Here is an 18,665-nt window from a genome sequence, read left to right on the forward strand (position 1 = left end):
GGAGCACACAGCCGGGGACACCATCCGTCCCATGGATGCTGTGTTTTTGCCTTGGAGAGAGCAGTTCTCACCTGGGCGTTGGAGATGTTTGGGGGCTACAATCCTCTGGTATAGATATCTCTCCTTTTGGGGAGAAGTTTGCACTGAACCTGTCAGCCAGTATGTTGGCAATGTGTGTAGGTTCAGTAATCTTCACATCATTTTGAACTAATTCTGAGCATATCTGGGAGTTTCCTCCTAGGTTTCTAACATAGTTAAAGAAGGCCTTATGATTGTCTTTTGAGTCCTTGGTGATTTTTCTCCCAAAATTTGCCTTGGATGATTTTATGAGAGCTCTTAGTTTTTTACTTATAATGATCAAAGGTGTCTTACCTTTCAAGGATTTTGCTCTATTTTGTAGTAGCTTCCTCCTTTTGTTGTAGAGCTTGTTTATGGCTGGGGTCCACCAGACTGGACGCTTGCCTTTGGTACAAAGAGTCTTAGTTTTGTTTGGGATTGCCTGATCCATGCAGTCCTGTAGGTGCTGGTAGAAGGCATTTGTAAGTGATTCAGCGGTTTGAGTAATGTTTACCACTGGCTCAGGGGCCTTAAAGGAGACCACACTAGTTTTTAAAAGTGTGAAGTCGGCTTTTGAGAAGTTTTTCACTGTGGTCTTTTTTATTTCAGGTGGGGGCGTGATGAGGACCTCCAGCGAGATTAGTTTATGATCTGATCTCACTAGTGAGGGGTATACTTCCGGTGTTGAACATTGTGATCCCATGTTCGTGATGATGAGATCAAGTATGTTTTCTCCTCTTGTGGGGATGGTGACTAGTTGTTCCATGGCATTTGAGTTTATGAACTCCAGGAACCTTTGGGCTAGAGTGTTTGGGCTTGAGTAGTGTTCCCAGTCTATATTGGGGTAGTTGAAATCACCTAGTATGATGGTGTTTGGAGATACATTTATCCCCTCCAATGTTTTCAGGAAGGCCATGTGAGATTCCTGAGTTTGAGAGGGTGGCCTGTAACATGCTACAAATTGCAGAGCAGTCTTGCCTATGGTTAATTGCACCTGGATGGTCTCCGATGCATCGTGCGTTGCCACCAACCTTGAAGTGTGGGTGTCCTTTATGAATATGGACACCCCCCTCCTTTCTTGGTGTTGTCCAGATTTTGGGGCCAGAACGCATGATATGAGGTGAAACCTGATAGTGCTGGGGTGCTCTCAGGAGCCTTGAACCAGGTTTCTGTCACAGCACAGACATCGATGTTCTCCATACTGAGAAGGGCCTCGAGTGCGTGCATCTTGAGATTGAGACTTCTGGCATTGAGCAGCATTACCCTTAGTTTTTTCCTTTTTTGTGTTCTAGGGTGGTAGGTTTAGAATTTGAGCCTTGCCTAAAAAGGCACTATGGGGTGGCAAGAGCCTTTGCCAATATCCGAAGCCTAGGGGTGACAGGTGCAAGCCGTCCCTTAAGCAGCGTGGCTTGTCCAGCATGTCATCCCAGGCAGACAGACATTGGATCCCCTTTGAATGACACCAGAATTTAAGCCAATTATTAAAGCTGATCATCTTATCACTGTATTGTGGCATCATTCTAGGTGAAGGTAGGATACTGCTCAAGGTCAGGGTCATACCTGCCTGGGCTACATAATCAGAGAGCTCCTCAATGTCTCTTTTCATGTAGTCCAAGGAGGTACATCTCAGGTCATTGACACCAGCGTGGACAATGACTGAGTCGTACTTGTACCTGCTGTTGAGAGACCTGAGTGCTTGCGTTATGTGGCAGATTCTAGCGCCCGACAGGCAGCTTACTGTGACCTTCTCCTTACTCAGTCTGGTGAGCGGGACGTCAGTGTTTCTGACTATGGAGTCACCTATGACAAGTATGTTTGGTGATGTATTTGGCCTTAAGGGCAGTGACTGCTTTGCACAATGATTTTGTTGTTTATGTGTTGTTTGTGTGGTGTATTGAGTTTGCAGTTTCTTGGGTGTCTGCTTTGGAGGCCTCTGCTGTTTAGGTAAATTTTTACTCAGAGCCTCCGAGTATGTCTTAGTGTGTTTATGTGTTTGATTCAGTGGTGTGGTTGAGTTATGTGAGACTGGTATTGTGGTGTGTGTAGTTGCCTTCTCCTCCTGCCTGGTCTTGCCAGTCCTGAGTTGAGAGAGCTCAGCCTCCAGTCTGGCTAAATAGCTGCATCTCTCACAAGTGTTAGTGTTACGTGGGAGGAGGAGAGGGTTGTCCATGTACATGAGGCAATTGTAACATTGTCTCAGAATTCCCAGATTCACCAACTGGGCAGGAGAGGACTCCAGCATCTGACCCTTCGACATGCTAGAAAGAATTATGAGTTGGTATGAGACAGAAAAGTAGTGGGCTTAGCAGGGAAGTGGGCACTCCTGGGGGGTTTTACTAGTGAGAGATTTGTATAATATAGGAGTGCTTGACAGGGGCGGCTCGTGGCATAGGGTTGCCGGACTGCAGCCCCCTCAAACATAAAGAAAGAAAAATGAAAAATAAAAAAAATTATTTTTTCAAAATTCACGGACTTCGCACATAGACCGAGTCCCGACTACTGTCAGTCTATGCGCATGCTCAAGGCAGTCCGGCCGTCCCCATAGGGGGACACAAGGAGACGTCTGTGCACTTTTACAGTGCACAGACCTGCCAGGATTATGGGTCACGTCCAGACTGCAAGAGGGACTCGGGACAGAGCATTAGGGATCTCATCGGCTGCAAGAGGGACTCGGGACAGAGCATTAGGGATCTCATCGGCATCAGGATGGAGCATTGGGATCTCGTGGGTCTTCAGTATTGCACAGGAAGGATGTACGTTAGCTGGATGTATTCAGGTAAGGTGCCTTTTAATTTACAATGTTTATTTATATGGAGTTTGTGCTTTTTAATTTACAATGTTTTTTATTTGTGTGTGTATGGTGCTTTTTAATTTACTATGTTTATTTGTGTGTGTATGGTGCTTGTGCTTTACTGGAGAGAGTGTGTGTGTGTGTGTGTGTGTGTGTGTAAATGCCCCAGGTGCTTATGGTGGTGTGGTAGGGAATGCCTCAGGCTTGAACCCTGTACCCTGTATGCAGGTGTTAAAGACTTGAGTTCCCTACCCACCACCATTTGTAAAAAAATTTCAGATTTTTGCCTCATATTCGATCTGATCTGTTCCTCATAATATCTGTGGTTTGTAAATGTTGCAATGCTTGATATTTGATGGTGTAGTAGTAGCACTGTTGCCTCACAGGTGCAGGTTCTTGGGTTTGATTCTTGGCTGGGGTTCCTTCTTTGTGGGGTCTGTATCTTCTCCCTGTGTTTGTGTGGGTTTGCTTTTGTGTCCTCCCATGTTACAAAGACATGTCTGCATTATTTCTTCCTGGGCCTCTGCTGAAAATTGTTTATTTGTTCCAAGTCAGACTGTCCTGATTAAAAAATGTTAAATAAAATTGACAGGCATTTGAATTTCAGACTTCAGGTTTCTGAATGTTTAATTCCTTGCATAATTGATGGTGCGGTGGTAGTATTGTTGCCTCACAGCTATAGGTTTTCTGGTTTGATTCTTGGTTGGGGTGGCTTCTGTTTGGAGTCTGCATCTCCTGCCTGTGTTTGTGTGGATTTGCTCTGGTGCCCTGCCATTTTACAAAGATGTGTCTGCAGTTTTAATCCCTCGTCTCTGCTGAAAATTGTTTTTGTTCTGTCCGCAGTAAAATTGACAGGCATTTGAATTTCAGACTTCAGGTTTCTGAATGTTTAATTCCTTGTATAATTGATGGTGCAGTGATAGTATTGTTACCTCACAACTATAGGTTTTCTGGTTTGATTCTTGGTTGGGGTGGCTTCTGTCTGCATCTCCTCCCTGTATTTGTGTGGATTTGCTCTGGTGCCCTGCCATTTTACAAAGACGTGTCTGCAGTATTAATCCCTCGTCTCTGCTGAAAATTGTTTTGTTCTGTCCGCAGTAAAATTGACAGGCATTTGAATTTCAGACTTCAGGTTTCTGAATGTTTAATTCCTTGCAGATTTGATGGTGCAGTGGTAGTATTGTTGCCTCACAGCTGTAGGTTTTCTGGTTTGATTCTTGGTTGGGGTGGTTTCTGTGTGGAGTCTGCATCTCCTCCCTGTGTTTATGTGGATTTCCTCTGGTGCCCTGCCATTTTACAAAGACGTGTCTGCAGTATTAATTCCTGCGTCTCTGCTGAAAATTGTTTTTGTTCTGTCCGCAGTAAAATTGACCGGCATTTGAATTTCAGACTTCAGGTTTCTGAATGCTTAATTCCTTGCAGATTTGATGGTGCAGTGGTAGTATTGTTGCCTCACAGCTATAGGTTTTCTGGTTTGATTCTTGGTTGGGGTGGCTTCTGTGTGGAGTCTGCATCTCCTCTCTGTGTTTGTGTGTATTTGCTCTGATGCCCTGCCATTTTACAAAGACGTGTCTGCAGTATTAGTCTCTGCTGAAAATTGTTTTTGTTCTGTCCGCAGTAAAATTGACCGGCATTTGAATTTCAAACTTCATGTTCTTCAGAATACATAGTAGCACAACCTTTTTTTCTAGCAATTTTCTAAGTTTATAAGATGAATATTTTAAATTTGTCCCTATTTTTGGGACTGTATTCCCCCATTATTGGCTTCGTCCAGGTTTTTGTGCTAAGGTTGACAGCTATGGCAAGAACTGAATTCACTGAATATGGACTGTAGAATTGTGCATATTTACTGATAAAGGTGCACTGTAGAATTGTGCATATTTACTGATAAAGGTGCACTGTAGAATTGTGCATATTTACTGATAATGGTGGACTGTAGAATTGTGCATATTTACTGATAATGGTGGACTGTGGAATTGTGCATATTTACTAATAATGGTGGACTGTAGAATTGTGTATATTTACTAATAATGGTGGACTGTGGAAGTCTGAGTAGACTTTTTTATGATAAATGTTCTCAACTGGGCAGTTTTGCCATTATGGGTGCATATGTTTTGTTTCATTACTTACTGGAAAAATGTTCAAAACAAATTTAAAACACCCTCTAACAAGTGTACTGTATTGTACAAGGAATATAATTTTTAGTACAATGAGGAAGGTGTATCAAAGAGCACATGTATGTTTCGTATGCAAGGGGCCTATGATTCGAAAACAGCCCAAAATTAATCTTTATCTGCCACTGGCAAAATGTATTTTCTTTGAATGTGGGTTTCAATGCTGTTTCAATGAATGTGAGTTTCAAGGGCAGAGAGTTTTAATGCTAAGTTTTCACTGTGAGACTGCATTGCTTTGTTTAACAGATGACTTAATGTTTGTGCTGTAAAATACAAAATAAAACTTTCAAATGAAGTCCAATCATTGAAGTAAAGCAGTATGCACATTAGTGTTTATGGTAAATGGAGTGAAATAGCCAAGTAATGGTTAATTGGAATGGCTGCAGAGGCTCCAGTTCAACCATTATTTTGTCAGGGGAAGGGCAGCAAACTCAGACAGGCCCAGCTGAACTATACCTCCCAACTGTCCAGATTTTCAAAGAATGAATAGATTTTTGCTTCTTATTTTTGGTTTGTTGTTCATAAAATTTGTAGTTTTAATTCCTAAATGATTTGCCAGAAGTCACTAAATAATAAGTTTCAGACTTCATAACCTTCATAAAATGCATGTTAAAGTAAGAGCCGTTCTATCAACTGTCTCAATTTATACAAGAGCAATTTTTAGTACTGTTTATATGTGGCGCCAATATATTTGGCTTTGTTCAGATTTACTGCATTAACAGGTTGAGAGGTACATGCAAATAAATTGCTTTATAGAATTAGGCATAGCCAACATCTCAACTGTCCCCAATTTTTGGCTCAAAATGTTGCTCTTCCCCCTAATAATCCCTCCGTAAAATAGCAATTTTGGAAGAAAACATGGAGGGTTTACAATTAAGAAATAACTGTAATAATCAAAGTTATAGATTACTTGAAATGCATGTAGATTCTTTTATTTTGTCAGCTGCTCAAGGTAGCAGTACTAATATTAAAGTGTCCCTTCTTTGACAGGTAGAAGCTGTATTGTGTGTCTATTTTATATTTTTGCATCACATTTTTGGTCCATTTTTCATAAAATTGTGTTTTTTGGCAAATTAGTGACAAATCACTAAAGACTGAAGTTAGAAAATGACAGACATTTGAGTTTCAGATTTTATACCCTTCAGAAAATTCATACTAATGCAAGACCTATTCTATTATCTTTCTAAGTTTATTAGAGCAATATTTAAAAATTGTCCTTATTGTTGTGCCTTTGTCCCACTTCTGTGTATGGCTTTGTCCAGATTTCTTGCTCTTGAAGTTGAGAGGTATGACAAATGTGTCAGGGGCTATCACAGTCAGCCAGAGAGATTTCAAATTGTGACATGCTTGTTGCACCCCACTCCCCCATGTAGTGACTCTGGATGTGTCCAAGCAAGGCAAGGAGTAGTTGTATCTACCTTGGATGGGGAGGACACACTGCATAAGTACTACAGTGGCTTTTCATCTGTCCTTGATTTTGCAGAATGGTCTGGTTTCTGTCATATTTTTGTACTGTTGATTTATGCTTATTACTCAAAGTGCCTGTTGCTCTGTGTTTAAGTAGCAATGCTTTAATGACCATAAGGTAAGCTTGTCTGACATCGTAAGATGCAAGTAAGCTTTAATAAGCATACTGTTAAAGAATTGCCAACATTGAAAGCCTTTCTGTTGTTGCCATGCAGAGAATACTTGACTAGATAATGTATAAGCCTTGGGTATTAAAGGACAGGATTCCATTATTTTAAAAAGCTCATTACACTTGTTGGAGACTTCCAGTCATCTCTACAGGCTTTACCCGTAAACTAAACAGAATGCCAATCATGTGTGGTCCATAACCTGTACAGTAATCCTTTAAGCAATGTATCTTGAGCTTGTTTCTTGTTTGCTTTTCATTTTTACTTTTATCATGTTTTCCCCATGAAACAAGTTGTCAGGCAGCAGGTCTTTTTGGATAAGAAACATTTTTACAAGTGGGGTATCACATAGATTTCTACTTTCAGCATGTTGCTTGGTACTTTAATAAAGCTGAATATATTATAATTAGAACTGCAGTGCAAGGAGAAGTGGTTTGAGTTGAGTGCTTCTGGTTTTTCTTATACTTGATTTTGACTGGCATTCCAGTAATGTATTTAAAAAGTAATTTATTTTTCATGCCTCACAACCTTTTGTTTCCATCTAGATATTAAGTAAGCTGTCATGCAGCCAATGCATTGAAATATTTTTATTCTTCTACACTTATTTTTGTCTTGATTGGACTTTCATAATGATGGTTTGCCACCCAGGGCAGCGTATTTAATTAAAGTTAGTTTTTTTGTGGTTTTGTGCATAGCCCCTCCCCTTTATGGTTGACCACACCCCTTCCCTTTGACCCCGCCCATTCAGCGTCTCCTGCAGCCCCCCTGTGATTTGAAGTCACCAGCCGCCACTGGTGCTTGACCTGCAAAGAGAATGCTTATAAGACAAGGGATATGCTTATAAGACAAGTGCTGAGCTTTTTGAGAAGAAAAAGCTATTTGGAACAAGTGCTGCACTTTTTAGTGAAGGTGTAAACTGTTTAGGTTCCTAACAGAGCAGTTCTAAGGGAAAAATTGAAGAACAGACTTTCTGGAGCCAGAAAGAGTTTAACCTTGTTTAACCGGCTCTGCCCGATGCTGCTCTAGTGGTAACTCCGTGCTAAATCGCGCTAAAGCACGTTAAAGCGTGCTTGATAGCAGGGGCTGGAAAGAAGCAGGAATAGACCCAAAACGGACAACAAAACTACAGTTTCAAGTCACTAACCACCTCTACGGGGGGCAGGGAAGCTGTTATGCTGCATTTATTCATGCATGCCTAATGCAATATTTCATGAATCCCAGAGTACCTAGCTCTCTTGCTTATTTCTAGAGCACATGGAACATCTTTTCAGTTTGGGTACCATGCAGAGCTTTTATGAGCGGAAATCTACTTATTCTCACAGAGGTGAAACTAACATTGTTACTTATACTTTCAGTGATCTGGGATGTTGACATCACTCTAAGATCCACCATTTTAATTTAGTCAGAGAATTGACTGTTGGTCATCGACTGTTTCTGTGCATCTGAACACATCTAGGTTATAAACAAACTTGTGATATGCAAGGTGTAGAAAATGGATTGGTTACTGACTAAAATGGTTAAATATCTTGTTAGCTTCAAAAATTCTCTTTACCTTTGTGAAATGTTAACCATCCCTGTAAGCATTTCTGAAGTTTAAATTCTGCTATTTGGAAGTGCCCCACTCATATTCTGGAACCATTTTTCTAAAAAAAAAATGGTATCAAGCGAGAACTCGTAGTTATAAGCTTACAGAAAGGCCAGGAAAAGTGAATTGGGAGGATCTAAAATATTTTGAAAGTATACATATATATATATATGGGGCAAATCCCAGGTTTTTGCCTTGAATACTTTTTGTCAGCCAAATGAACTGTCGACCAAATGAATTTCAGTCATATGAACTGTCGATCATACGAAGTGGACCCATATATATATATATATATATATATATATATATATATATATATATATATATATATATATATATATCAGCTATGGAATTCATAAGGTTATAAGATAAAGAAAGCAGAAGAAGGAGATCAGATAATTAATGCCAGTGAATAAAAGGATGTAAAGAGCGTAATAGAAAGTAACAAAAAATGTAAAGTGTAAATATGTTCTGGGTTAGTGATGTTAGCTATTGCCAACATTCATTTGCTCACATCACGTGAATGTTTATCACCATTGCCTGAATGCAGTAGCAGTGACCACTGCTCATGTAGTTGATCACTTCACACTGAGGTGACATCCTAGTGCTCACATTAGTTGTCTGCAGGTCATCTAGTCTCACCACCTCTTGAGGAAAGAGTGAGACAAGAAGTGCTTATCAGCAACTGCTCTTCCTCTGAGGTCCAACAACTTTAGAATGAGAAAGGGGGTAGATGACAGACTCTCTCAAATGAGAGTGGTGGTGGTTTCCTATCTGCAAAAATGATTTTATTATTTGCCACATTGGTTCATAATAAGAAGAACTTGAGTATATGAATTACAAGAATGTCTGTATTTGGGTTACCGTTCATGAGATTCTGTACCCACACTAACAGGAAATAAGCTTGGATGAGTCAAAAAGACACAGCGGACCCATGGGTACAACTTAGTAAGCATTCATTAAATAAAATCTTCAATGAAAATAGATAAAATAATCTTTCTAGATCCTGAGACATATTCAGAAGAGGAAAAGGCTTGTAAGGTAAGTGTATAACAGGTGAGAAACAAATTTTCTGTATAATATAATCCCCTTACCTGTCATTGGACTACTGACAGAAATTGCTCTGGTAATAGAGTACACATTATTTTGCAGTGGTTATAGCCCATTAACAGTGCAAAACAGTATGCTACATCTGAGTCCCTCCGCAGGTAAGAGCTTGATCTGTAACCCTGAACATGTCAGTTAACACCCTGTAGATTTTAATATTTTACCTTTAAGTAAATTACATAAAAATCTGTTTTTCAAATACTTCAGAAAGTTGTAACACAAACATCACTTAATCAGAGCCAGGTACCTGGTTATATTGTTTAATAAGATATTCAATGACTTTGCCACTCTTACAGTCAGTAACAAACAAAACGATTTGATAAACACATCTACATATCTCTGCAAGGCATAGCCATCTTTTGTGTTTTTATGTCTCCTTGCAGAGCCAAAGTCACAGATAAAGCAGGCACTTTTGTCTCCTGTAGCATCAAGCCAGTCCAGCACAAAATTGCCACAGTCCTTGTTTAAGCTCCAACATTCCACTGCCCTAAGCAAGCAGCCTGCTGGGTTTTCAAGAGCTGAAGTAGTTCCAACTACAAGTGCTACCAGTGAGCCTTCCACTGGACAGTCCTCCAAGGGACACCATGCAACACAACCCAGCTGCTCAAAGTCATGCAGTGGAAGTGCTACAGACACTATAATCCAGGCCACCAGTTTTGTAGATGTCGAACCTTCAACCACTGTACAGCAAGTAGACTCCCAGAAGCAGTCCCTCGAAAGAGTGGCTTTGCATGGTTTTGACAGTTATCACAGTGATGTAACACAGACTAATTCACAACGGCAGCTCTTGGGGAAGGAATCAAGTCATCAGCCATCCGAGCAAAATAAAACAGTAGCAGCAACACACACAAGAGATGGGGTTCATTTCCATGAGGAAACTGGAAGTAGTAATGATTGTTCTAATTTCTTCAAATCCCAAGAAATTTCTCCAATTGATGTGGCACTAGATAGGAGAGAAGATGAAGGCTTTGGCTTTGTTATTCTGACCCTGGAAGACTCTAATGCAGAATCACATCTCCACAAAGGTAAGTTGTTTTATTTTAATGAGTACATGTAAATGTACATGGGAAAATGACTCAAATCTGGCACTTGACTCATTTTCAAATATCCTACTTGAACTGTGACACTGAAGTTCAAACTGTTTAACCAGACTTGATAAATCTCCAGTGATTAAAAAGAAAAATTATACGCTCTCTGTAGTCTTCTTTACAACTGTATTTTTTTTATACAACTACAGTAAACATAATAATTTTTATGTTTTTCTAGCTGCATACTCATGCCATATAGTAATGAAAATGAATAGTGTCATTCATTCATGTGTTCTGCTTATAATTTTTCTATTGCATGCATTCTAAGAATGAACTAGTAGCCCCAGCTCCACAGTGTAAATGGATGGAGCCCTAACTATGACCCAGATAACTCAAGATTGACCAGTGTCTCAGGTTCTGGACAAGCCAGGGAAGAAAGGTGGGAAGGGGTAACTTTGCTAGCTCACCCACTCTGGGATGGAGGAAGAAGGTTTTGCCTGTGATGAAGACACATCCCAGATATGAGGGTGTTCTGTAATCAAGAGGCCGACTGTTGGTAAAGCTATGGCATTTGGGGGGCAGAGTTAACTGACATTACATGCAGTGGTGAACATGATATCACTAGCTGCACCCAGATAGAGCATACCAAAAATCCCCTGGGGTACAGTACTAGCCTATCAGACACTGCAGACTGCTATTCTCTGCTTTCCCTGCCCAACTTGCCATTATTGGGGGCCAACCCCAGGGCATATAATGGGGACACTTAAGGTAAAACGTTGCAGCCACACAGCTGATGGTCAGGTGAGATTAGCATGTAAAACATGAAAACTGGTTTATGACTTAACTATCATAAAAGTAATATTGCTGTGGCACAACTATTTGTGGCTATGAACTGTGCCTTGTTTTTAATGCCTGTAACCTGAAACAGAGCACTCATATGTTATACAATGCAGTGGAATTATGGCACTGTGAAAACAGAGTTCAGAGATCCTTTTCCATATTGACATCTGAGAAAAGAAGAAAGATAAGAAAATGACAAGAGGATACACAGGTTAAATACATAAATGCCTTTTCTCAGTGGAAACCAAGGATAATGGAGAAATAGAAAAGAATGACCAGATTTGTCATCAATGAGTATATCTGCATATAGTTTTTGTATAGGTAGAAAGCTAGACTGCGGTGGTTGTGCTGCGGTAGCGTTGTCACCTCACAGTAAGATGTTGTCCCATTTGGTTCTCAGCTAGAGCGTCTTCTGTGTGGAGGCATACGTGAATGGGGCATGCCTTCGTTGAAGGTTGCGTGTCAGGGCTGGTAACCTGGTATGTAAAAATCCACTACCAATCATTAGCGGACCGGAGTTCCGCTGTGGCTACCCCTAACCGGGAAAAGCCGAAAGACACAAAGAAAGCTAGAAGGTAGCCTTGGAAAGCACACTGCTATTTCATCTTAAATTGTTTTTCAGGAAAGGGCAAAGTATATTGTACATAATAAGTTTTATCTCATGACACCTTCTGTTCTACATAAGAAAGAAATGTATAAATGTGACAATTGTGGGGCATGCACATGTATGATACACAGGGAAAATTGTATTTAAGTGGTGAATTATACAATCTTTCTTGTACACTATAAAGAGTAATTTATGCTATTGTTATAGTCATCTGAAACTATATTTAGGAGAAACAAAATATGCTGTAAAATGGACAGTACTGGAGCTAGTGGGGGATATAAATAGTCAACATGCAATGAGTGCATTAGTTAATACTTAATGGAACACTGACATGAATTATCAGAGTTGATATTCAAGGTATTGTTGAAAAAAACACAATTAAAGGAATGGTTTGAAGCAGTTGCTGTTGTATAAAGACATTTATTTTATATTGAAATATCAGACTTATCATCCTTGGAATTTGAATGTAGAAATAAACTAGCAGTGTTTTTTTTTTTGGCAAAACTTGCAGTTACTTTAAATGGTAGTTCCTGGATATTGAATGTTACAAATCAATGCAACAGGCTGGTTACAAATTTTGCTTAAGTCACTTAAATCGTTTGTCTCTTTGAAGGCTGGAGAGTCAAAGCATCAGGGATTTTTGATCTTTTAGAAAATAAAAGTTAAGCTTTAAATAACACATAAGTGTTTCTTATTTCCTATGGCTCATGGTGATTCAGTAGCCTATCCATACCCTTTTTGCACTCATTTCCCTTCCTTGACCAATCTTTGCAGTTCTTTCTTGACCTTACCCCACATATCACATTAATCTTTCTTTTTTCTCTGTATTCGTTATTCTACATATTTTCTTAGATTTCTCTTTCCTTTCTTAATATGTTGGCTGTGTTTTTCTAGCTTCATCATGCTGTTGTGACATTCCTCTCCTTATTTCTTTAACTTGTGAAATGCCTTTCCTTTTCATGAACTGCCTCCTCAGATTCACTATTGAACCACTTTGGCATATTGTTTCTGTCTGCCTTGCTTATTGTTCCTATTTCCATTTCCATAGCTGCTTGGCTGTTTTCCACTTTAAACACACATTTCTCTTCATACTAGTATTACTTTTTAACACGTAGCACTACTGAGTATGCAAGAAAACAAAATATTTTTAATGATGAAAAACATGCAAAGTAACATGCATTTGTTTTCTAAACCACATGTTCTGGTAAAGCTTGTGGTGGTGGCAAGCTAATCAGATTAAATCAACCTTATACAGTTTTGTGTGTGTGTAATACACATGTGATACATGTATTCATATATGCTACACCCCCCCTTACATTAAACACAAAGATGCAATGAGTATGTTCAATCTTTTCAAACTGAAATTAAATGTACTGATTGCATTGACAGTAAATAACTATAATTATACCAGGTGTCATGTGATGTACAATGACACAGTGAAAATTTAAAATTCACAGACTTCATAAACATTGTGTGCAGTCAGTGTCATACTGGCTTCTTGGTTATGCTTCCATGTCTGGAGTATTCATTTGTAGTTGGTTATTCATGAAAAACAGTACTGTTTTTAGAAGTAGCTAATTGTGGACTCTCTCTGTTAGTTTCAGTCTGGACAGGTTCCTTATTTACCATGAGCTTCACAAGGATTCTAGGATGCATCTTCACACAGAAAAGGTGTTAGTGCATTATCTAGCTCAGAGCTCTGAGTTAACCCCTGCATATTCAGATAGTTGAACAACTGAGCATCTTCTGGACCAAATTGTTTAATTAAATGCTTTCTATTCCTTCTGTTTGTCTGAATATCTGGACCTTGTACACAGCACACTACAGTCTTGTTGTTTAACTTGTCAAATTAGTATAGCAGGTTCATTGCTTTTTGCGCATTAAATCCAAAGTCTGTACTCCTCCTCATGCCTACCCCTTTTCACAATTCTGTGGTACTCTTTGTGGATCTGTTATAGTAAAATTTCTGTCTATGCAGATTTTCTTTCAGTGATGCTATACCAGTATTTGGTGTTTGAGGATCAAAACAGAACTGAAAATATCTCTACTTTCTAGTGTCAATGTATAGCCATAGGTGTTAAATTAATTCCCCTATTAAAAGAAAACTTTTTGTGCATTTTTTGAGCAATACTACATTTACTTTAATCTGTATTATAATATGCAAAATGTTGTAGCTATATTAATAATTTAGCATTCATATGTCAAGGGCAGTTTTAGATTTGTATATAGTTTTTGATCAGATTGGAAATTTTGCTTTGGGACTTACTTTGACAGATTCTTGAAATATGACTATTTTGGCTGTTGATACCTACAAATATTTATTGCATGGGCGTTAATGCCCTTCTAGCCTGTCAATATACCAAATCAGTTGTCCACATAATAAGTTTCCAGGCTTTTCCTAAAAATATCTAAACTACTGCTTGCATTAATGTAATTTGCCAGTCTATTCCATGCATCAGCCGCTCTCTCAAAGAACCAATTAATACACTTCTCATTCCTGCAGAATCTTCTACATAGTTTGTCTGATTCTCTACTACTTTTTGATAACCACAAACATTCCCAGAAGGAGTTGTCTTTAAATGCTTTATATTCTTGAATAAGATCTCCTCTTACATATCTGTATGAGAAGCTGTACAAGTTCAGATATTTTAGTTTTTCATACTAACTTAAATTTTTACATCCATAGATGCTCTTGGTGTATTTCTGCTGTACTCTTTCCTGTTCACTTATGCTTGTTTTCTTATAAGGTTTACATATTGTTATACCATACTCATGTTTCGGTCTAATGTAACAAAACAATGACTTCATCATTTTTGATTTCCTAAACTTTATAAATCTTTTTATATAACCAATAGTTTTATAACTATCATTAATCAATTGGGTGATATAATTAGAAAACCTCAAAACTGGATCTGCCAATATACCCAGGTCTTTAAATGAATCTACAGTTGTTATATATACATGAATGGCACCTACAGCTACCTTGTTCAGAAAATCTGCTGCTTAGATCTCCTTCCAAATGGCTAGCAGTGTACATCCCAAGCTTCTTATATAGTAACAACCTTATGAGAAATTCCATGGAGCAAGACAGTTTGTCAGATTATAATGAATTTAAAACGTTTTTACAAGAAATACCGGCTAACTTAAGTTTTGGGATTATAACATCATATTTGCTTCAGCCATATAATAAGGCAGCCTTCCAAGTTGTCAACAAGCAATCTAGTTTGTCACAAGATATGCTCCCTTTGATGAAAAAAAGTTACTATTAGGAAACTGTTGTTAGTATTTTTATTGCACTTAATATTTCAGCCCAATCCAGTAATTTCCTACAGGAATTTTTCTAGTCTTCAGAATAACATAGTACATTCAGGAATAGCTGGTAGCTGTAACTCCCATAACAAGTAGGCGTCTTATTGACTTACCTCATCACGTGGTTTACAGTACATATGAGGGACCACAAAAAAAAGATAAGCTATGGATTCATAGGTATTACAATGACTTCCATAACAACTCAACATCTAGTGTTGTGGCTTTTATGAGTAATATGTTTCTAGTGACCCTCTGTTAAAATGTAGGATTATTTACCAAACTTGACAAGAAGACTTGTTAACAAGCATACGATTCATTTTAGAAAAGGCTGACGTACATTTAAAATTGGGACATTTAACCCTGGGTAATGAATAATGAATTACTTCTGCAATGTGGTTCATGTGTATTCTTTCACCTTTTTTCTTCTCAGATTTTATTCTCCATCCCTTGTTTTAATTGATGTAGCTTTTCAATTTGTTATTGTTAATTGAATGAAAGTAATCCTATTGAAACTGCTTGATTTTAGTACTGTTTAAACTGAGAAGACTTTATGGCCAATAGTATTACTTTTAATAAGAGTTTGCAAATAAAATAATTTTATTTCTGTAGCTGATGATTTATTGTATAATACTCACTTTAATTTTGTTTATCCGCGGTAGTGGTGCTGCAGTAGCGTTGTCGCTTTACAGCAAGACGTTGTCCCATTCGATTCCCAGCTAGAGCGTCTTCTGTGTGGAGGCCTTCGTTGAAGGTTGTGCGTCAGGGCTGGTAACTCGGCACGTAAAAATCCACTACTAAACATTAGCGGACTGGAGTTCCGCTGTGGCGACCCCTAACCAGGGATAAGCCGAAAGACCCAACAACAACAACTCACTTTAATTTTGTTTAGCCTAAGAAATTCAGTTGAATTTATTGGCTTTACTACCTTCTTCAACATGAACTGTACTGGCTCATGGTCATGTTCTACCAACGCTTTTTTTTCTCATATATTTACTCACAAAACTTTTTATAACCAACAATCAATCTTTTTTTTTTCCAAAATCACTGTACTAGCTCAATTTTTTGCCAATGACTACTTGTAAGGTAGCTGATTAATTCCTATTAAAATCAGAATATTTCAATGTGGGTACTTTTCTCACTTTTTATGCTATTAAAAGATGCTTTCTTGCTCTCTATTCTAGTATTATTCTAAGTCATGTTCTAAGCATGTCCTTATTGTCACATGTATTAATAGTATTTTCAGAGTAAATGTCAAAAGGTGGTGTATCTTACTAAGAAATCCCATAATAACTTACTTATACTTTGAAAAAGTTTATGCTACCACTACACTGCCTGTCTGACCATCCAGTTTTACGCCTTCATATGATAAAACATGGCCTATATATCAACAATAAGAGTTTAGTTTTGTGCATCCTTTTGCACAGATGGAAGTAGTACTGTCTTGGTTTCTTCAATAACTCCAGCTGATTTCAGATGATATTCTTCAGTCTGACCCCATACTCAGTAATAGTAACACCAAGTCACTCAATTATCAGTACAGCTTTCTGAAACACTTCAAATGTCACATGGAAGTCTTAGAAAACTGTCCTGGGAATTTATTACATTTATTAAAGACCCCAGCATGAGCTGTACAACTTGTGCTAGAAAGGCCCTTCCAGGATAATGTGCCCTTTTGTGATACAGAAACATGCTAGCTCATTCCTAGCTAATTTGCATGTTACGTGAATCACAGTTGCTACCATGATGTGCAGATCAGCTCACCTGCCTCTCATGTAGACAGTAGCACCCCCCCAGTCACTCTCTCTCACACACGAGTACATAAACATGAACACACACCACACAGTCCCTGTACCTGTCCCTACCCTATGTATCCTCCTGTGGTTCCCCCCACTCCTGTATTACTTTATTGCCATTACAGCATGTATGTATTAGGCCCTAGTTGTCTAGTGTATCTCCTACTCTCTGACCTCTATGATGTCTGTGCCAGTACAGCACTTTAGAACATCATCCCTGGTGTACAGTAGATGTTCTTCATTCCACATTGCTGCAGTCCTAACTATTGGGTAGTCCGCTGTCCAGTCGGCCCGAATACCAAAGTATACAGCTGACGTCGGTCAGGGCGCATTAGACTGACGTCAGTACGTCAGGGTACTAATGCGCATGACCGACATCATATCCTCAGTCTTTTTTGCCGCATGGTCCGATGCAGAAGCAGTTTTGCGAGTGCAGGTTGGCGTTCTGAAATTTTCTGAAGTCGGAGTTTCAGACCGAATCAAAGTTGGCTAAGTACCCGTTAGAACTTTTTGGTTTTTTCTTGCCTCAGTATTTAACCGGATGTCAGAAAAAGTGAATAACTGTATTTCTTGTGGGAAACAGATACCTCATAGGGATTACCATACCTTGTGTATACCTTGTTTAGGGCCTGAGCACGACGTTGTTGGATGCCGCTCTTGTGCTAGATTTAACAAACGCACTATTAAGAGACGGTTAGTCTGTGCCAGGTTAGTGTTTGGGAAGCGTTGTAATTATAAAATGCCGTCGGATGTTCCGACGCCCGCTTCGTCCAAAAAGCGCAAGGACAAAACAGTGAAGCCTAGGGTTGATGAACCGGCAGTCCCGGACGTCGGTTCTTTAGAAGGCTCAGTGGAGCCAGAGGTTTTGCCAGGAGTTTCTTTGGAGTCTCAGGCAGAGACTTTACTGTTGCAGGATGTGCCTTCTCAGGAGGTAGGCCAGGCTGAGGTGCTTCTCAGGTAACTGTTCTTCCCTCTCTTCCCAAGGTAGTTAGAGCCTCTCCTTCTGTTTCCAAGACTTCTTTGAGAGGTAGGCCAAGTTTAGCTTCAGTGGGGGCTTCTCCTAGCACTTCAGGTTCTGTGCCTAAGAAACATATGCTTAAAATGGCAGAAGATTTGATTACTCTGATTAGAGGTTCTATGCCCCCTCCTGATAAGAGGCCTAGGGTGGAACCTGAGTTTGAGAGTTTTGAACAGTGTTCAGAGGCTTCTGAGTCTTCTGGAAGACTTGCAGGAGTATCCTCCTTATTCTGATTCTGATGTGGATGATTCCACTCCTACAGCTTCTCCTCCTGAGGATTTCTCATTTTCAGAGACTCTGCATTCCATGAGGGAGCACTTTAAATGGGAAGGCCAAGATTACTCTGATTCCAGGAAAAGGCTTAGGGAATTCTTGTTTTTACCCCAGCATAGGCCCTTAGCTATACCTCCTGTGTTGAATGTGGTGGAAGATGTTTTTGCAGAGGCTTCCCTGAACCCAGATTCTTTGCCTCCTGCTCCTGTTAAACCTGATAGGTACTATAGGGTGCCTGAAGCTCATAAGTATCTTTTTAAGAGTCCCAGGGCAGACCCGGAAACTGTTTCTCAGGGACCTAAAGGTGTTAAGGCCTCTGTTGTTAAAAACCCTGTTCCTACTGATAAAGAGGCAAGGGCTTTGGATAGATGGGGAAAGAAAGTGTATACTTCTTCCACTTTAGCCATGAGGGCGTTAAATTGTCAGTTTCACATGCTAAAATATCAAAA

The 18,665-nt window shown here is 39.3% G+C and overlaps 1 protein-coding gene across 4 annotated transcripts in view; it reads left to right on the top strand.

The window, feature by feature from the left end:
* LOC122809006 (membrane-associated guanylate kinase, WW and PDZ domain-containing protein 3-like) overlaps window positions 1-18,665 on the top strand; it is a 1,354,602-nt gene that overhangs the window by 664,093 nt on the left and 671,844 nt on the right. For all 4 annotated transcript variants that reach the window (XM_044080191.1, XM_044080192.1, XM_044080193.1 and 1 more), the window contains exon 10: window positions 9,732-10,373. In XM_044080191.1, coding sequence (XP_043936126.1) covers window positions 9,732-10,373 — 642 coding nt within the window. The remainder of the gene's footprint in view (window positions 1-9,731; window positions 10,374-18,665) is intronic.

This window comes from Protopterus annectens, chromosome 8.part0 (assembly GCF_019279795.1).
Source record: "Protopterus annectens isolate FY-2018-M chromosome 8.part0, PAN1.0, whole genome shotgun sequence".
Taxonomy (NCBI): domain Eukaryota; kingdom Metazoa; phylum Chordata; order Ceratodontiformes; family Protopteridae; genus Protopterus; species Protopterus annectens.